The 21,351-nt window shown below is 44.5% G+C and overlaps 1 protein-coding gene across 1 annotated transcript; it reads left to right on the top strand.

Annotated features, from left to right (window-relative positions):
- Nucleotides 1-10,786: 10,786 nt before the first annotated feature.
- dla (deltaA) lies at nt 10,787-16,813 on the top strand (the record flags this gene model as incomplete). The annotated part of the gene is made up of 11 exons (XM_080516027.1): nt 10,787-10,855; nt 11,030-11,332; nt 11,666-11,726; nt 11,836-12,093; nt 13,126-13,186; nt 13,311-13,441; nt 14,907-15,076; nt 15,399-15,615; nt 15,732-16,512; nt 16,602-16,761; nt 16,808-16,813. The coding sequence occupies 11 exons, from the start codon at nt 10,787-10,789 to the stop codon at nt 16,811-16,813; spliced, it is 2,217 nt and encodes a 738-aa protein (XP_080372153.1).
- Between the last annotated feature and the right edge of the window lie 4,538 nt (nt 16,814-21,351).

Here is a 21,351-nt window from a genome sequence, read left to right as displayed (position 1 = left end):
CCAGTGATTTAGGACAGGGCTATCTGGACTGGCCCCTGAAGAGGAGGTGAGAGGACACTGGCTTTGGAGGAACGCGCCCCTCCCTCCACCTTTTCCTCCCACCTCTACCTCCCCTCCTTCTTCTAAAGCTTCCCTGCTGGTCCCCCCCCCCAAAAAAAAACCTCCCCTCACTCTTTCCACGCCCAGCTCCTTCACGCACACACACACACACACACTCCTGACACCCTCCCTAAGCTCTCTCCTGGGACGAGCAGGCCGGCCTCTGGATGGGGAGCATTCCTGAGGTGTTGCACGCTAATGCTGGCCGGACACAATGGTGGTGGTGGTGGTGGTGGTGGGGTGTGTGGGTGGGGGTCAACAACAGGTGCGTGTGGATCCTCTGTCGTCCAGCGGCAGCTGAGGGATGGAGGACATGGGGGCTATTATGGCACCATTATCCACCACTGCTCCACCGGTGGGCTGTTGGGAGCTCTTTTCTCCAACAGCAGCAGCAAATCTAAAAAGAAAAAAAAAAAAGAAACAGAAAAAAAACAAAAAAAAACTCCACAGCTTCTTATGTGTAACCTGGTCTGGTAACCGCCCCTCTTTCATCCTCCCACCGCACGGCGAGCACCTGCCACCCTCTAACAAGGCCACACAGCCACTTATCCCGAGAGTCGATTCAATTCACTGCAAGAAAAACCTGCGGCTCACTCGTTTAAAACAGCCACCACTTCACGGCGGTGCCATAGAAATTGTCCAGGCAGCCACCTCTGTACACCACCCCCCCCCTCCTCCTCCAACCCCCCCCCCCCCCCCCTCCCTCCCTCCGTCCCCACCCCCCTCCCTCCTGTCCCTCTGAATTATGTTATGTCTCAAATGAGCAGTCATACAGCAGATTGTTTGGTGCAGCCACTTGATATAACTGGTGACAATGCCTCTAACAGAGCGAGTGTCCTGGGGGGATAGGCAGTATTTGGTTACTGCATCCCTGATCTCTCCCCATTGTGGTCGGCTCCGGGTCCCATACAGGGATGAAAGGAGGAGGGGGTCTTTTAGAGCCGGGGGGGGGGGGGGGGGGGGGGTGCGTATGCAAGCCCCCGACGCAGGTGCTTACATCTGTTCATCTCTGGGCAGATGCTCGTGGTGGTGCAGATAGAGAGGGAGAGTTGGGAGGGAGGGGGAGGGAGGGGGAGGGGGGGGGGGGTCGATCACATCTTCAATTCAAACATATTTCACTTTTTTTTTATACAAAATCTGGTAAAAACCAGCTTTGCTTTTGATCAAAAAACAAGACCATCAGCACATGAAGGCTCTTCCTGTTTTAGCACGCCAGGATTTACTCAGTAGGCCTGAACCTTAAACACCGCCTGAAATCAATAATCAATTGTCTGTTTATAGAGCACATCTGCTACTTTCCAGTGTTGAAAACAGGAATATCTCCTGATTGTGATCGCTTCATACGGTCAATCATCAGAAAATTTGATTTAAAACAATCGTGTCTAATTCCTTTTAGTTCACAAGCCAAATGATCTCAACAGACAAGTGAGATTATAAAGCATGATTATATGTAAATACAGATGAAACAAAGGGAATTAGGCAGACTTGGTCACTACAAGACCTAAAACATTCAAGACAATTTCTCTGTTGTGTCAAATTTTTTTTCAATAAAATAATTTTTAGTTTGCTGAGGGAGATAAAATGTTGTAGCTGCAGTGATTTTGGCAGATTGCTCCAGAAACACAGTGTGGCGCAGGGAAATGTCCTTTTGAACACATTCGCTGGGGATTTGGAGGATCTGAAGAAGGACTGATATGAAATGCAAAGTAACGCTGTTGTTGCTTTATCACAGATGACAGAAGTGATCCTGAAAGGAGCCTGAAGGGAACAAAAGCAGCCTGAACTTCATCAAAGAGCCCGATTAACACAGGATGAAATGACATCGATATCAGTGTCATCAGAATAAAGATTACACTTGACAAACTTTCTCGCTTTCGGTTATAGTCACACAGGAGCATCCCGTCTCGTCCATGGGCCACATGTTTAACAGCCCTGATTAATGGTGTCGCTTCGCTCAAATTATATACAAAGTTTATAAATGGACTGAAAATATCGTGTCTTGTTGGATTCATGAAGATAAAACTGTGAAGACGTAGCATGACTGCTTTGAAAACACTAGCGTTTCTTCATAACATGTCAAGAAGTGCATCTGTAAGTGAAGCAAAGTTACTGTAAGACTTAGAACTAAAATTCCTGTTCCTAATGCATCTGCACATTTTAATGTGCTTTTTGAATTAATGAGCCCAATGGTGTGAGATTACGTATGCCCTAGAAATCAAGCAGAAGAAAAAAAATAGATATTAAAACGGTGCCTGGGATAGAAATCTTTGCACCTCAACTATTAAACTGAAGCTGTTCAGAATTCTGTTGAATTGCAACAAAAATATCCAAAGGGGATATTGCTGGATTGCTGGAACTAGTTTTAGAGTTGTCCTTTAGTTGTCTACAAACTAGAGAAGCAAGCTTGTCACCAGAGGTTTACTGTAATGGTTTGAATCCTACTGCCAACAGGCCACCACTGTGTCCCTCTAAAACCCCAACTGCAGAAAGCATCAGGTGCAAAAATACATCGGAATTAACAGATGTGGAAAACAACATCTGTTGCGAGTTCCCAAAAGAACCTTTTACAGTCGACTTCACTGGAGTCTTTGTGACAGTTTTTTTTTTTACTTGTGATTCAATGGAATTCAACCATACCAAATAGCTAGATAGCTAGATAGATAGATAGATAGATAGATAGATAGATAGATAGATAGATAGATAGATAGATAGATAGATAGATAGATAGATAGATAGATAGATAGATAGATAGATAGATAGATAGATAGAGAGAGAGATAGAGAGATAGATAGATAGATAGATAGATAGATAGATAGATAGATAGATAGATAGATAGATAGATAGATAGATAGATAGATAGATAGAGAGATAGAGAGATAGAGAGATAGAGAGATAGAGAGAGAGAGAGAGATAGATAGATAGATAGATAGATAGATAGATAGATAGATAGATAGATAGATAGATAGATCTTCTCATATATGAACATATTAAAAATATGAATGTGCCAGCATTTGTCAATAATTTATTTAAATTTTATATGTATTTTTTTTGTTATATATATGTATATATATATACATATATATAATTAAAAACGTGTTATTATGCTGTTCTTTAGAGAACAGAGTGTTTGGTTCTTCATATCAATGCCAGTCTCGCGCCATTAAAATCTATAATTATGTTTGTGTTTGTTCAGGCATTTTTGTCTCCTCGTCATTAGAGGCTGATCTCTGCCATTATTAACCGCAGTATTTGTTTTGGGTAAACGCACAGTATCACTATTTGAATTATCGATTTTATTCATAGGGACCCGCATATGTTGCGACGCGTCACCCCGAGGTGCGCGGCAGATGTGTTTTCACAAACACTGGCACGCGACTGGCCACGTACAGCTTTACCTCCCCCTCAGGCCCCTATAGTGCCTCTCTCACACACACACACACACACACCCTCCTCGCACACTTATGCCGCGCGCGCGCGCCGCACGCACGCACGCTTGCAGGCGCGTCTCTGGGCCCCCCACGTAATTACTGCGGCACTCTTCCCATAAACTTAAGCTCAGCACGTCTCCAGTAACAGCAACGTATGCAAATGAGGCAGCAGGCCGGACCGGGAGCCTCCAAGAACCGTGGGAAGCCGCGGGAAGCCCCGCGCGTTACCCCGAGGAGCCCTGGGGAACCGCGGATCTGGCCTGTGGCCCCCTCCCTCCCTCCAAGCAGCTGGCCACAGTAATCTGATCTGGACACAAAGGACGCTGCTGCTGATCTCCGCGCTTCAGCAGGTAAAACATAGCAAAGAAACCAAACATCTCGTTGCAAAATGTCACAAATGTGACTCGAATCATTTCCGGCCCGACTTTTTTAAACTGAATGTTCACACGTACAAATGTTTTTTTTTTTTGTTTTTTTTATCGTGGCAGGTGACCGCCTCATTATTATTATGTCATGGGGTTGAGACACTGTGTCGTTGAGGATGTGAGAGATGCGTGCGTAAAAAAAAACATCTCCGGTGATTCAAAACTTCCATTTCCTTTCGGCTATTTGCACTACCCTACATTTTACCAAGGGTGGACTCTAAACCCCCCCCCCCCCCCCCCCCCCCCCGGGCCCCTCCTCTCCCTCCCTCCCTCACTCCCACTCCCCCTTGGCAGCTTTGCGTCTGCTTTTTCCTCTTGGGGGAATTGAACCACCAACTCGGGCACCGTCCCCACGCGCGCCGTGCGTGCGCTCCGCCCCGGGGTGCGCGGGGACGCTTTCTCTGCGGGTCAATATTTCTTGCGGCTACGAGGTATCACCGTGCAAGAAATCAATTGATCATCACACAGCGACCCCCCCCCCACCCCCTCCTCCTTCAACCCCGCCTCCCCCAATCGTGGCTTCTTATGATCGATATCGTGTGATGCGCGCCGTGTTTACGTTCCCACGAGTGACCATGTGGTGTCTCCTCTTCGGGGACCGAGAATAATAATAATAAAAAAAAAAAAAAACCCTCTCCGGCTTCCCCCTCGCCATATGGCCCCGGAGGGCCCATACCGTTACAGGTCCTTTAACATGCTTCCAGTTGAGTGTAGACTGAGCCGGTGGACGGGGGCGCGCCGAGACGTGCGCGCTTCAGAGCCGGAGGAGGGAAGCAGGGGAAGGGGAAGGAGGGGAGGGGGGGGGGAATAAACGTCGTTTTCTGGATGTGTAAGGGGAGGTGGGGGGTAGTTAGTGGCAGATGGCTTGTAAGGGTCTGTCCGCGTCTGAAGGCGTGTCGTGGTCCTTCTCTGAAGACCCCCTTCCACCCCCCCCCCCCCCCCCCCCACCCCCACCCCCCAACCCCTCTCTGCTGCTTTCACAATCAATGGAAATTGAAGCACAGAGAATGGATGAATAGTCAGACCCGGAGTCACCCTCTTTTTGTTGTTGTTGCTGCTGTTTGACGCAGCTACTGGTGGGCAGGAGTTAAACCTCTTACAGTAGCACTTTGGTTAAACAGTCAGCCCGCGAGGCCGAGACGCACGTGAAGGGAGGGAAAGTGAAGCCATGCAGAGTGTATTCACTGCTCAGGAGCACCGAGCTGAAGCCACTGAAGGATTGTCCGAATCGCATTTAACATAAGTTGCAGGAGCAGTAATTTTGCAGACAATTCGACAAGTTAGATAAATCAATTGCTTTAAAAGTAAAATATTACAAAATACCAGTAAATGACACTCATATCCATCTCATGTCTGCCTATTAACCGCTTGAGACACACAAGCTAAAATGAAGATTTGTCTGTCTAAACATGACACAGAAATAGACGCTTGCATTTTCAGTAGGTCTGATTAATGTAACTGTCTTTTTACAGATCTTGTCTTTTACAGGTCTACTGTGTGTTCCCAGAATGAATTTCCCCAAACGTCTAAGGTCCGCTCAAACTTTTCAGCCTTTTGTTTTGCAAATATCCAGCTCAATCAGCGACTGAGTTCATGAATCAGCCTCAACATTATCGCCACCTTCCCAACATTCGACTGTGTCTGCACCATACAACTGTGATGCCCTTTGTATTCCAGTGACCTCCAGAGTTCAGGCGAGTTTCAGTGTTTGTGGACCAGTGATAATCAAATACTCACTATCACAATTGTAAGACTGAACATTTTCATCAGAAAGAATGAGCACAAAAACATCTTCACTTGGACATATCTGACTTTCAATATTGTGAGGAATGGACACTACAACCCTGCTTGGGTAAGGAAATAGAATAGAATTCAGGAATTCAAGCGACATTACCTTGCGCAGCACTTTGAAGTACGACGGCTCAGATCAGATCACAGAGGCCAGCCTTCACTCTGTCCCTCCAGCAGTGATCGCCGTCAACATCCAACCACTTTCCCATCCTTGGACCACTTTTACAGATAAACAATCACTGCAGAAAAGGAAAACCCACAAGAGCTGCAGTGTACATTTTTCTGCATCCAAGTTACGGCTGATCAGTGAGCGTCATTTTTATATTTGGTGGTATATTAACACAAGTCTTTGTTTATACCTCCAAAATACTTTTTTGACTTGTTCTGCCTTCGTATCTGCAAAGCACCTATTTGGGGTTCAGTGCTGATCAGTCCGTCATTGTATACTGTATTTTCATTGGTTAGCAAAGTTGACATAGGTCCATGCAGCAGTCACTATCACCACAAATATCTGACACTGTGTGAGTTTTGTCGCAGGTTGTCTTTGGCCGCAAGACCATGACGACGGCGTCAGTGGACCGGTGTCACAGTGGAACGTCGGACTGCAGATTAGAGCCAAGACTAAAAATATCGCTGCAACCCTCTCTCTCTCTCTCGATTGTTATTTTGGCTCTGGGATGTTCGAGAATCGCAGTGTGTAGCGGCCTTAACTCACATTTAATGGACAGAGGCTCATTTATCATGACGTAACACAATAAAGTGGAGGATGTTCAGCTGCTGGGATTCATTAGCAGAGTCAACCCAACATTAGCTTAGCTTTGTATGAGCTGTCTGCACTTCTTTAAATGTAAATGTTCACTTCTATTGGGACGAGTGTGTGCGTGTGTGTGCGTGTGTGTGCGTGTGCGTGTGTGTGTGTGTGTGTGTGTGTGTGTGTGTGTGTGTGTTCACCAGGTGAATAAATAACCAATCAAACTGAACATAGGCTGCACAATAAGTTTACTGTGCTTGTTTTACAACATCCACATAACATTCATAGTTGGGATGTGGGTTTTAGATTATTTAAAGTTGTTGGAGACATTTTATTGCTTCGTTAACTTAACATTATCTGCTGAGTCATCCTGAGTTTCCCTGAACACTCGGGTCCCTTCAGATGTTGTCGCAGCAAAGAATTGTGGGACAGCATTATCCCGTCTCCTTTGGTAAAAGCTGCATCGGTGTTTCCTTGACTATATGAGGTTCTAAAAGAAGCGTTGAGGCTCCTTTCCTTTACTCATTGAGAATTCAGGCGTTCCTCATCATGGCCGCCACTTAAACACCCCCTGGGGTTAAGGAAAGGTAGATAGGAGGGACTATTCGGATGTACCCCTTGTCTCATGTCACCTCAGATGAACGCTTGGTTCTCAGAGTGCTGCCCCCTAGAGGTTCCTAGGTTTTCTACCAGTAGAATGGGAGCTTTCAGCTGTCAGGCTCCTCTCATATGGGACCAGATCCCAGTTCCAGTGAGGGAGGCTGACAAAGTCTCTACTTTTAAGGTTAGGCTTAAGATTTTTCTATTTTAATAAAGCTTCCAGGTAGGGCTGGTTCAGTCTACCTTGGATCATTTTCAAGTGAAGCTGCTATAGGTTTAGACGGAATGCAGACTTTCTCTGCTCTGTCACTCTACACTCTGTACGTTCATATGTTCTGTAGAAATAGTTCTGTCGAAAATCTGCATCTCTGAGTCTGTTTCTGTTGAAAGTCTCCTCCTCTGAATCTAGTTCTTCAGTGTTCTTCCTGTTATATGGCAGCTTTTTTTCTTCTTATTTTTCTTCTATGCTTACTCATGTAGAATTGTTGATTTTTCTCCCAAAACATTCCTTGAACTGGCTGCATTGTTATTGGCAATATAAGTAAAACTGAATTGAATTTCTGAGAAAGCCGAGTTTTGTTCCCAGAAACATTGAAAACCATCTTTTTTTAACTAGTTAAACAGGCAATTTTCACAGTAGAAGTTTTATGGAACAATAATGAAGCTGGTAAAAATGCTGCTTATGACATTTCTGTCACAAAAACGAAATGTCATGCATTCTTGATAGATTCTTGTGACAGGTTATCAGAGACTGAAATCCAAAAATAAGAATTAATTTTATTACTTGCTTACTACTTTTTTGATCATCATTCATCATTTCTAATATTGTAGATTTTTCTTATTCTTTATTTTTCTGCTATCAGTTTAGGCTAAATGTGAAGAAGTTATTAAGTGATCAGGCAGGATGCCTCTCCTGATAAAGAGTGAAAGACTGTAGACACCCCTCAGTCATCTGAAGAAGGACATCATTAGATTTAATGTCTTGTTTGGAGGTTAATTGTGTGATGATGGTGATGTGAGAGCTGTGTGTGAAAGGTGGTGGGGCTGGAGCAGTTCATTAAAGGAGGATAATTGATTGGAGGTAAAAAAAATAACTAAATCCTCACCTAGGTAAGGTAAACAGTGTGAGGAGAATATGAGGAGGGTAATGGTTCACAATGTGAAGATCTGCATTGAAATAACACTTCTTACGACCGTTGTTGATGGAATCCATAATAATGATGCTAATAATAATAATCTGAAAAATCATAATAGTCTTAATAATAATGAAATTATATTATTTGTATAATAGCTGTAGATGGCTCAAATCCAAACACTTTAAAAAACTCTACAGTTGTTGAACGTGTAAAAAAAATAGTTTGTGCACCATTCTCAGCTGTAATATTGAACATATGATAAAGTTTTTCTATTATATAAGTTTTTCCTTCTCATTTTCAGAGTTAAACAAGTTTCAGACCATTTTTTTTTGTTTTGCTGGAAATTAATTTCTAAGAGGTAAAGGTGGGAAAGCATTCTGAGTCAAGAAACATAGAAGTCGTATTTGAACTTTCGACGTGAACACGCGCACGGTCAAGTGCATAGGCACAGTGACGCAATGTGGGGATTCATCCCGCGTGCAGGACACCCCGTTATTATTCGCTGTACGTGTGTGTGTGTGTGTGTGTGGGGGGGGGGGGGGGTCACACGTCTAATGAACGACCTAATTAAGCATCACCCCCGTTAACCGACACACACACACACACACACACACACACACACACACACACACACACACACACACACACACACACGCGGTTTGTCTTTAGTTTTGCTCAACACCAGAAGATTAAGAATAAAACATGTATTACTCCATGTTTCTTATTATTTTTACTTGACGTGAGGTGAGGAAGGAGGAGCGTGCACAGGGGGGCGCGTGCGCGCGCACTGAGCCGCCGGATGCGCGTGCACGCTGTTATTGAGGGGAGAGCAGGTGCTGAGTGAATTACCATACAGCTGAGGGGCAAACTTACTCCTTCATCACACACAATAACAACAGTTCCCCCTCACGCTGGCCACGCGAACCACTCCGCTGCGCGCGCGCGCGAGCACTCTCTCTCTCTCTCTCTCTCTCACACACACACACACACACACACACACGCGTGTGTTTTTCTCTCTTTTTTCTCTCCATCTCAGGCCTGAGAGTGAGAAGAAGGGGGAAGCAGGAGTCCAGCCCCTCAAGTCGTTTACCTCATCATAGCAGCGCTGCCAAGGAATGTTTTCTGTTTTAGTCTTTTGAGCCGATTCAAAGCATCAAATTCTTCCCACAGCGAGAAATACCAAAATTTAGAGCCAGGAAAAGGGGCGAAAAGGAGGAGGAGGAGGAGGAGGAGAAGGAGGAGAAGGAGGAGGGCTGGGAAACAATCAACTGAGTCAGGGTTTGTCCGGGAAACATTTCTTCTCTTCTTTTGAGGAAGATTTTCTTTGGAGGTACACTGCTTCAACTCAACATGTCTTTAACACCCCCCCCCCCCCCCCACCCCCCCACCACCACCACCACCAACCCCACCACCACCACAGTCACCCCTCCAGTGAGGCAACAGCTGGATGGATCGATTCACCCACAAGTGAAGAGGACATCCAGTAACTCTGAAAGTTCAAAACATTCAACTTGAATTGAATTCGCACCATTCTGTTGGATGAAATTCTGATCCAATGCATTCAGACATTAATCCAAAACCAAGTGAAGCGTCTAGGTTTACTTGTTAAAATAGCAGAAAGGGGGTTGACTGTTCCCGCGCGTGTGAAAATTGTGGAGAAACTTTGGGAAAGATTCAACTCCCACTGGATTCAGCCGAAAGGATCGAGTTACTGCTTCCCTTTCAAACTTTTCACCTCGGCGCCAGAAAAACCCTGCCACACGTCCCAGTGTGTGTGCGTGTGTGTGTGTGTGTGTGTGTGTGTGTGTGTGTGTGTGTGTGTGTGTGTGTGTGTGTGTGTGTGTGTGTGTGTGTGTGTGTGTGTGTGTGTGCGCGCGCGTGTGCCACTGCCAGAGGAGGAATAAGAAGGCTGTTGGGGGTACTGCCTGCACCGGGATCCCATTGTGGAGAGCCGGGCCAGATTGGGAGGTGAAGCTGGGGGGGGGGGGGGGGCGAGGTCCCATTTGCATGTTATTACCATAGCATGTGTCAGGCCGTATATAACAGGCTGCAGGCGGCCTTGGCTGGAGACAGAGGCACAGTTCACAGTGAGGAAAAGACATTGGAAGGTAGAAGGAAGCATGTTGGACCAATGACAAATCCGTCCTTAGTTTAGACCAAGACCTCCATAGTCAGAAAGGCACTTCAAAAAAGAAAAGAAAAAAATATATATAATTTTAATAATAACCTGGCTGCAACAAATAGGAACACGTCTTTTTTTCCATTTTTACGCACTGGATTTACGCATTTTAACGGAACTTGAGGACTTCTTTTTTAAAGCATCGCGTTGTGACTTTTTTCTATTTTTGACTGAAGCTTTTGGGATTGAAGATTTGGGATTTACTCTTTTTTGGGCTTCCGGGATATGAGTGAGAGAAGCGTGGTTGATGAAACCATCCCGTGAGGAGACCGAGACGTGTTCGATGCATCTTCCCCAGAGGCTCTGAACACGGAGGAGGCACCCTGAGGACAAGCCGAGCCCCGATACTTTATTATTTTATTTATTTATTATTTATTATGTATTTATTGAATATGGGGCGCGCCGTCCTGCCGACTCTTGCCGTCATGTCCATGCTTCTGTGTCAGGTAAGCTTCTGCATTTTTATTTGCTCTAAACAATGAATAGCACCCACCCGCTCTCCCTCTAGTCCCCCCCCCCCCCCCCCCCACACACACACACACACACGCCACCCTCACCCCCACACCCCACCGCTGCCCTGTGCGCACGGTTGATGATAATCGCGCTCCTCTCCTCCGCAGGCGTTTTGCTCGGGAGTTTTCGAGTTGAAGTTGCAGGAGTTTCTCAACAAGAAGGGAATACAGGGCAACAGGAACTGCTGTAAAGGAGGCCTGACCTCGTCCTTCCAGCAGCAGTGCGAATGTAAAACCTTCTTCAGGATCTGTCTCAAGCACTATCAGCCCAACGCCTCCCCGGAGCCCCCGTGCACCTACGGCGGCGCCGTGACGCCCGTCCTCGGCTCCAATTCCTTCCAGGTCCCCGACGCTATCCCGGAGAGTTCGTTCAGCAACCCTGTCAGGATAAACTTTGGCTTCACGTGGCCGGTAATTACAGCCATTCATGTCACTTTTTATCCCCCCCCCCCCCACACTCCAGTAGGAACTGAGGTTGCCAGATGGCGCCATTTCTGGTCAAATCCGTGCGTAAAAAAAAAAATAAAAAATGCGCACCTGCACGATTTGTGACCGCAGAACGTTTTGGAGCAAACGGAGCGCAGAAAAGTTTGCAGGTGTTTGGTTTCCCCGTATCAAGTTAAGACAGTTTGTGTATTGAGCACACTGAGTGCATGGGCACAATCGCCTCGGGCATGGAGCTGATGTTATCCGCTCCATCTCTCCGCTGGCCACCTGTCTCACGAAGCCATTTGTGTTTCCCAGGGGACCTTCTCGCTGATCATTGAAGCGTTACACACCGATTCCAAAGAAGACCTCTCCACAGGTAGGAAACAAAGGCCCCCACACGTTTTTACCCATTTCATTTGATTAAAAAAAAAAAAAAAACAACAACACCCCACTCAACCTCCTCGACATAATATGTGCTACTGTAGAGAACCCGGAGCGGGTGATCAGCACCATGACCACCCAGAGGCACCTCACAGTGGGAGAGGAGTGGTCCCAGGACCTGCACACCGGGGGCAGGACCGAGCTCAAGTACTCGTATCGCTTCGTGTGCGACGAGCACTACTATGGGGACGGATGCTCGGTGTTCTGCCGGCCGAGAGACGACGCCTTCGGACACTTCACGTGCGGAGAGCGCGGAGAGATCGTGTGCGACGCCGGGTGGAAGGGCCACTACTGCACTGAACGTGAGTTATCGAGTGTTTTGGTAAAAAAAAAAAGAAAAAAAGTTGTGCGTAAAGCCGTTGACACTCTGAGAAGCTCACATCTCAGTGCCGGTGTGGAGTACAGAAGTACACAAATGGTCCGAACTGTACCCCTTTTTTTGTGAGTTTTATTTGCTTGAAGTGGAAACAAGTTTGTAAAAAGTTAATTTTCATTTTGGATCTGTAGTCAGATCGTCGGAGTGCCGTTAGAAGGCAACTTGCGCGTAAACACCACGCGCACTCCCCCCCTCCTTTCCACCCACACACACACACACACACACACACACACACACACACACACACACACACACACACACACACACACACACACACACACACACACACACACACACACACACACACAACCACTTGATTTATTCTAAGGAAAGTTTTGGGGAATAATCTCACGCGTGCCATAAATTTACATGCTGCCTTCCGATTGGCTGGTGGGGGAGTGGCCCGGACGCTGATTGGCTGAGGCGGGGGAGGTATTGTTTGAAGTGGGCAGCTGCCGGCAGAGAGGAGACAATGGAGCAGCTGTCGCGCACTGGCAACACACTCGCCAGCTGTCCACTCTTATCTGCCCCAATCCGAGACATTAAGGGGAGTGTGTGTGCGTGTGTGTGGGTGTGCGCGCGTGTATACGCACACAGAATGAATAAAAGAGTTTTGACCCGCAGCGAAGAAGAAAAAGAGAGGGAGAAAGAGAGGCAGAGAAAGAGGGTGGATATGGGGGGGGGCTTGCATGTATGTATGTGTATGTATGTGTGTGTGCGTGCACACACACATACATATATACATTCACTCCCTCCTTTGTCTGCACTATGTTAAGCTGGAAATTATTCTACGGTTATAAAGAGATTTGAGTTTAAGGTAACAGCAAATGGTTTTAGGAGGATTTTCTTTCATTTCCATTACTTGATTGGATATATAGGTGGTTGTTTCTTACCCACAGATGGAAAACTGAGCTTCGTCTCACTTCACCTCACCAAAAGTTTCCCTCTCTTTGTACAGCAATCTGCCTACCAGGATGTGACGAGGAGCACGGCTTCTGTGAGAAACCCGGAGAGTGCAAGTAAGTTCCACACACACCCCCCATCAGAAGCTCACTGGGGCATCAATTAATTAGGGGAGGAGGGGGACGCCTGAGGTAACCTGAGTGGACTGACCGGTGTTCCCTCCTAATTGGACAACAACAGGTGCAGAGTGGGATTCAAAGGCCGCTACTGCGACGAGTGTATCCGTTACCCGGGCTGCCTGCACGGAACCTGCCAGCAGCCCTGGCAGTGCAACTGTCAGGAGGGATGGGGAGGACTCTTCTGCAACCAAGGTGAGGACAGGCTGACTGACAGGAGCTGCCAAAGGAGAGCAGAGCATCCTCCCATAAGGCTCGGCTGCATCAGCATCCCACTAAAGAAAGTCCAATTGAGAAGAGAAATTAGGCGTAGGCCAGTAATTTGCATAAAGGTTTGATTAAAGCCACTTAAATCAGAAGACGACGCTGTAAAAATCAACAAGGTGGTGTGGATCTGTCATTTTTGAAGGTAAACTACAAAAATGGAAGTAGTTTGCACACATATGAGTTTCAAAACCTTTGAATTACACACCGAGGTTATAAAATTCACAATCGTGGAAAATTCCACGAATGCCACTAATTTGCGACTGACATCAGTATAAAACCAAAGAATTTGTTCTCAACTTTTATGTTGCACATATGAAAACAAATCAACATTAAGTTGAATCAAGCAAAGTTTTAGTTAGACAGTTCAAGTTGTATGAACTTTTTTTTTAACACATTCTTCAGTCAAAATGTACCAATTAACATCAGATAAAACCAACTCGCCACTTATTTTCCACACCCATCTCATCCAAACTACAAAAGACTTGTCTGTATCAGTACAAACACAAAAAGCTGATCAACCAGAGCATCGAGTTGCTTCAAGTTGTAGAATGTTGATTTGTAGTTAAATTCGTAGCTGAAAATGAAAAAATCCATTTGTATTTTTACATTAATTGGATCAAGATATCAAAAACTCTAAGCTGGATTTATAAGGTGGACATTCAATGTGAATGCTTATTATATTAAGCACCTCAGTGGATCAACTCAAACTTTAAAGAAGTTTCAAACATAAAATAAGAGCAAAAAACATTTTAAGTTGCAGAAACTTAAAAAAGTCTTATTCTAGTTCAATCAACTTAAGTCTTTGGGATATAACAAGTTGTACAATCCTAATTGTTAGTGAAAAGGTAAGATCACAAGTAAAGCCAACATGCATAGATATTCTAAGATGATCTGTTAATGAAAGTTACCTGAAGTGAGGACTTTACTGAATAAATGTGTCTTTCGAAAGCAGCCAAGCTGATTTATGTATAGACTGAAGTTTTCCCTTTGTGTCGATTGACAGTTAAATCTACAAATATTGGTCAGCCATTTTGAAACTTTCACAAACAAAGCTGAGAGGCAGAAGAGCAAATTCTTGTTAAGTTTGATATTTACACAGTTAAATCTCGAACGCTGTTCGATGAAATATAAGGTGGAAAACCGGTGGAAAACCCAGATACGAGTCAGTCAGACATTAAACGGTATCAACATGGTAGAAAAGAAACAACAAATAACAGAGCAGCAGCTGTCTTCCCTCTAAGACAGGAGGTCAAGACAGAAAGAAAAAAAAAAGAAAAACACCACTGGAAGAAGAGAAAGACTCAAGTGTACCAGAAGACAAAAAGACATTCTGTGTGCCGCTGCCATTTGTTGTGCTGTGGCTAATCCACATGTGCTGCCTGTGTCTTTCCAGATCTCAACTACTGCACTCACCACAAACCCTGCATGAATGGAGCCACTTGTAGCAACACTGGTCAGGGCAGCTACACCTGTTCCTGCCGGCCGGGCTTCACTGGGGCCAGCTGCGAGATCCAGGTCAACGAATGCGCTGGAAACCCCTGCCGCAACGGAGGAAGCTGCACCGTAAGTGTTGTTCTCGTCCTCACAATAAGAATAGAGACGTGCTCTCAAATGGGGGGGGGGCTCAGTTGCCAGTGATGTGTGAACGCAGGCTGGCAGCTCGCCTTCATTCCTTCCAATCCACCTTGTCTGTTTTTACTATTTCCTAACGAAGCAGAAATGCTTCCAAACAACTAAACAATGGAGCAAATGAAGCGCGCGAAGAGACGAGATACAAAAGGGAGCCGTTTGGAGCAGATGTAGGAAGCACGGAGACACGTCTTGATGTCAAGTCTGTTCTATCCCCCCACCCCCACCCCACCCCCCCCACCCCCCTCCCCTGCAGGATTTGGAAAACACATATACCTGCACTTGCCCTCACGGTTTCTATGGCAACAACTGTGAGCTCAGCGCCATGACGTGCGCCGACGGGCCTTGCTCCAACGGTGGCCGCTGTACTGACAACCCAGAAGGAGGGTACTTCTGCCAGTGCCCCACCGGGTACGCAGGATTCAACTGTGAGAAGAAGATTGACCACTGCACGTCCGGCCCCTGCTCCAACGGTAAGACAGGCAACGTGGTCAAATCTCATGGAATTCGTCCTGGCGATGCATCCAAACCTTACAGTATGTTGCCTTTAGAACCGCCACTGATGAAAGTCTCTGTCATTTGTCCTCAGGTGCGCGTTGTGTGGATCTCGTCAACTCGTACTTGTGTCAGTGCCCAGACGGTTTTACCGGCTTGAACTGTGACCACACTGGAGACGAGTGTTCAGCGTACCCTTGTCAAAATGGGGCTACTTGCCAAGAAGGTCCCGACGGCTACACCTGTACCTGCCCGCCAGGGTACACAGGCCGCAACTGCAGCTCCCCCATCAGCCGCTGTGAACACAACCCATGCCACAATGGCGCCACCTGCCACGAGAGAAATAACCGTTACGTCTGTGCGTGCGCTCCTGGATACGGTGGCAGGAATTGTCAGTTCTTGCTCCCGGAACATGCTGCGATCCGCGGCTCGGAAGTGCCTTGGATGGCCATCGGGTCCGGGGTGGCCCTCGTGCTGCTGCTGCTGGCAGGATGCGCCGTGCTGGTTGGATTTTTCCGATCCAAAGTGCAGCGCGACAGTCAAATCGAAACTGTGTGTGAAGGAGAGACAATAAATAACCTCACCAACAACTGCCACCGCAGTGACAGGGACTTGGCGATCAGCGTGATGCCGACGCCGGGTGTAAAAAATATCAACAAGAAGATGGACTTCTGCAGCGGCGATCCCGATGAGGGATCTTCACCAGGGAGGACCAGCTACAAGAGCCGCCATCCGCCGGCAGACTACAACCTCGTACACGAGGTCAACTATGAGCAGGCAGCGAAGGACGCCATGCTGGAGGCGGCCTGCGAGGACAAGTGCCAATCCCTGGACTCGTTTGAGTTTGAGGAGAAACGCAGCAAACGTTTAAAATGGTAAACATTCACTTCCAAGTTCATTGAAAAGAAGCAACAGAGAAGCCAGAATGGTAGAGCTAACGTCTGTTTTCTTTTCTTCTCCAAAGCGATGCATCAGAAAACAAAGCCCCAGAACTGTCTGCATGTGCGGACACCAAGTACAAATCTGTGTTTGTGATGTCAGAGGAAAAGGATGAATGTATAATTGCAACTGAGGTAAGTTTTCAACATTCGCCGTTTCGAGCGGGCGTCACCTCCGAGTTGGTCGTGGGATCAACGGATGCTAACGTTTGCTGTCCTTCTGTGTCCTCAGGTGTAACGAGCCACCAATGGGCTGCCCGTTGCTCATTTATGGGAGAGTTTTTATGCTCCTTCAGATGCTGCTCTAACCCTAGGGGGAGGTGTCCCGCCTTGAGACTGCTGCTGATACTGAGACGTTTAACTGATATTCAGAGTGAGCTGGTTCTCTACTGGAAACTAAGCGCAGCCAGCAGCGGCATGTGGGATAGGAAATGGCAGGGTAAAAAGATGAAAGAAGTAAAAAAAAAAAAAAAAAAAAAAAAAAAATCAAAGAGGGGGGGAAAAAAAAGAAAAGTTTACAAATACTTCTCAGCTCTGTTTCCACGCCTTTCCCCTGGAGAGGCCATACGGTAGATAAATAACAGAGCGTGATTGAAGCTACGAGTTTGCTTGTTGCAACATTTGCACCCGGGCCTTTTTCTCTAACCCACACGCCGTTGCTGAGCGCAGGAACTGCATCAAACGGTGGATGTTTGGCCATACTGGCCTGTTCTTCATGAGGCTGTTCACATGGGCTGTGCTCCCATCACCACACCTGTGAAGACTGTATGTATACTTGATCACTGTGTTAAACTGAAGTGCGTTTTCTTCCCCCGAACCCTCCAAACCATTTATGACATAGTATTGTTCATTTATTTGTTCTATTCTTGTTCTGGGACATGAAAAAAAAAAAAAATCCTTTGTCTTAATTAAATAAAAATGTTGCTTTTTTTAATGCAGATTGTCCTTTTTGTAAAATAAAGAAAGAGAAAAAAAACCCAAGAAAAAAGTTATGATTTAAAATTATGATTTAATTTAAGTTAATTTAATGATTTTGTGTTATTTTTATTTTGTATGGTATATTTGTGATGTTTGTTATGATTATTTAAGTTGCTTTTTTAATGATATTTTTGCAAAGGCACTTCAGGTCAATGGGACTTTGTTTTTTATTTTTTGTTTGTTTGTTTGTTTTTTGTTTTTTTTAAGAAAATGTTATTTAAGAGGGATTGTACTGTACAAATTGTTATGTTACTGTCTCCTTTACCATTTTTGAATGAAGGAATTAGCCAAGACTATTTTTCCAAATAAATATTGCTAAACGTGAAATCTTAATTGCGTCTCAACTTTTTTGTTTCGTCCATCTGCGAGTTCTCTGAAAAAAAAAAACACTTCTTCAGGGGTCTGTGAGCAAAGTTAATCAGTAACATCTGTTGTCTTCCCCTGGCGACCCCATGGTGGGCTTTTCTATGCCCACGCTGTTGGCTACTGCCAGAAGTTGAAAGTGTCTCCCTGGAGACAGGAGAGGGGTCCTATTCACAAAAAAACAATGTGCCTACACAAGATTTACCACTGCTATTCCTCCTCCCAAAGAACACGTCAGGTAATTCATGGCTCTAAAATTCAGATCAGTGTAGAGTAAACGCCTCCAGAACATCCAGTACTTTGGAGATTTAAGGTCCCCCCCCCCCCTCCCCCCTTTTATTTTCTCTACAGCTAAATTCGACTGAGCTTTCGAGTGTAAATAACTTTTCACAAAAGTTTTTGTCGCATTTGAAAGCAGTGGTGTAAAATTAAAAAAAAACAAACAAACAAAAAAAACCTCCACTGGTCACCTCTTTAAATTCCACTGTTTTCTTTCTTGATGGCCCCCACAAAGGCGTTGATTGTGCTCAGACGCAAATAACTGTAAATCATCGCCCCGGTAAGAAGTCGGCCTCCGGACAGGAGGGGGGGGCGAGGGGTGGGTCTATAACCGGGCGGCATTATGGGAGCAGACTTCGGCACAGACAATGATGGAATTGACAATGGCTGCACACAAAAGGCCACCCTTGGGAGAGCCTGTGTGTCCCTCGGCATGCTGGGAGAAAAGAGAGTAACAGGAACAGATGTTGTTGAGTAACAGATGCCTTCTGGCCAGAGTTCAGCCACCACCAGGCCAGACTTTCAAAGAGCTCCAACAGTAGAAAGGAAAAAGCCCAGAGAGATCATCTATTAGCCGTCGAGACCAGACAGCTTTTACATTGTCCCTCTGATAGATTTGATAAGAGAACATCTGAGGGGAACTTCTGCTCCGAGTGACAAAACTCAACAAAGTCGATCGGGAATCAGCAGGGATTACTGGAAACTCGGGGTCACACCGGCGCGTGCAAATTTCACGTAAACAAGATTCTGTTCACGATGAAACTGTCAAACCTGATATCCGACAAAAAACATTGTACTGAACTGAACCGAGACGATCTGAACCCCCACGGAAGTGTGTCCGTCTCTTCGTTTGTTGGTAATCTGGTCATCTGTCCAGTTTGTACCCGGGATCAGTTCCAGGTGTGGAGACGTATATTACTGTTGGAAAAACCATTAGAAAGTTAACTTTGTATTTTCACATCCAGTGTATTTATTATTCCGTGTATGAAAAGTTTAGCTGTATATTCAGAAGCATTCGTAGTGCAGATGAATGCATTTTCAAAATTTTCGATTTAGAAGCTTCACAGTATATGCTGAAACCTTATTTCAAATAGTAACATTTCTCTCTCTGTCCCAATTTTCAGTCCATATATATTTACACTTCCATGCATATTGAGGCTGTTATTTGGTAACGCTGTAATGAAGTTTGATACTATATGTATTCATGTTATTCTCTTTATATTCAAGTGTGAGCATTTACTGATATTTACATTTTCCTTCTGTATGTTTGAGTTTTGACCTTTATGTGTATTTATACATGGGAATAAATACCTTTTGTCATAATTAGGATTTTATGTATTGGCACTTTGATATATATATTATATAGAAATATCTTTATTGGAACTTCTGTTCGAAACCTTGAAGAGACATTTATTCGGAACATATTTTGGTTATACATACATTATGTGAAAGAAGTGAGACGGCAGACGGGCGGCTGGCTTGAAGCCATAGAAGACTTTTTATTTGGAGAAAGAAATCTTTGAAATCACTCATTTTTAAAATTCAATTAATTCATCGAGTACGACATCTAAGTTCTCAGAAAAAGTTAAAATCATGCCTTTAGTCTTTTTATACATAAAAGATGTAGTTGTACGATGACAAAGTAAATTTTTTTTTTGTTCCTTTTTTTTCATATAAAATGACCGTTTCCTCTTCTGACATATTTCAACCTCTGTTAAAAGAAATATGAATGTAGAAAAAAAAAACAAGTATCATCCCTCTCAACGGAAAACAAGAGAAACCAAACCGAACAGAACATAAAAAGGCAAAAAAACACAGTACGTTACGATGCGCTGACATGGCTTCGAAGCACAAATATTACAGTACTGTACAAGGGTCCGCCTCAGACAAGATGCACCAGAAGCACGCTGCTTATTTACCAAAACCCGGACCACAGCGCGCCGACGGCAGCTGGCAAATGAGGTAAAGATTTCCACAAAAAAAACAAAAAACAAAAAAAAAAACCAAAAGAGCACCAAGGTTTTTTTGGCGATAAAAATTTGTGTATAGCTTATAACCGACAGCGAGTTGAGGGAGTTTCAGTCCAGCCGTTTTCATTAAAACTGGAGAAACAAACGTTTTGCAAGAATCTGACGCCAGTGCACGCGCGCTGCAGGCCCGCTGAGTAAATAAGCAGCTGTAATCCGTATTTTAAGTGGGACATTTCATGTCAGTGTCATTATAGTGAGATCCAGGAGTTCAATCTCAGCTGGAGTCACTCTTTTTGTTGAATTAAAGTGATTTCTTTCTTTTTTTTTTTGTCAAATCATCTCATCACTCGCAAAGTTCTCACATGTAAAATGTCTCCAGCCATAAAATCATGAAGCTTTAGTAAACTACTGAATACGAACAAACATGAAGGAAAATGAGCGGAAAGCAGGGACACGTTAGGTCTTGTTTTTTTTTGTTTTTTTCTTTCAATGTCACCTTAAAAGGTGCTTTTTTTTTTCTTTTTTCTTTTTTTCTGTTTTTTTTTAAAGAGAAAAAATTTTTTCAGGAAAACAATCTTCGGCCAAATACTTTCGGGGACAACAACATCTAGTTCTAGGTAACGTGATGTGCAAAATCAATTGTGCATAGAGATCAAATTGTAATAAATATTAAAGTGATAATCCACGTTATCACCAGTTCGACTTTGTCAAAACTTGCAGGGGTGATTGTACATTTTTATGATTAATTTAGTTTTACTAAAACATTAAAAAGGTCTTTTTTTTCTTTTTTTAATAGTGCTATGAGAAAAAAGCTTTCATTTATTTTTCTTAAGCAACAAACACTTCCCATTTATTATTAACCAGAGCCCCAAAGGACAAACACAACCAAACACTCAATAAAAATCCTGATAAAAGTCACTGATTTGTCATAGTAATTCATCCGTTCGGACTTCCTCTGAATGGCTCTTTCACGTGTAAATTGTTTTTTTTTTTTGTTTTTCTATGTTCTGCCGTATTTCTGCATCAAAGAATCACATGAGCAACAAAGAACAAACTGAGCATTATAGTGATGTACAGGAATTCTTTTTTTTTTTGTCTTTTTACAGAGAAGTACTTTAGCAAGCTTTCAGGAAAAAAAATAAAAAAATAAAAAGAGAGAAAGAAAACATAAAACAAAACAAAAAAA

The sequence above is a fragment of the Blennius ocellaris genome, assembly GCF_963422515.1.
Source record: "Blennius ocellaris genome assembly, chromosome: 3".
Taxonomy (NCBI): Eukaryota; Metazoa; Chordata; class Actinopteri; order Blenniiformes; family Blenniidae; genus Blennius; species Blennius ocellaris.
The sequence above is the reverse complement of the archived record's forward strand: the minus strand, read 5'-3'. Positions and strand labels throughout refer to the sequence as shown.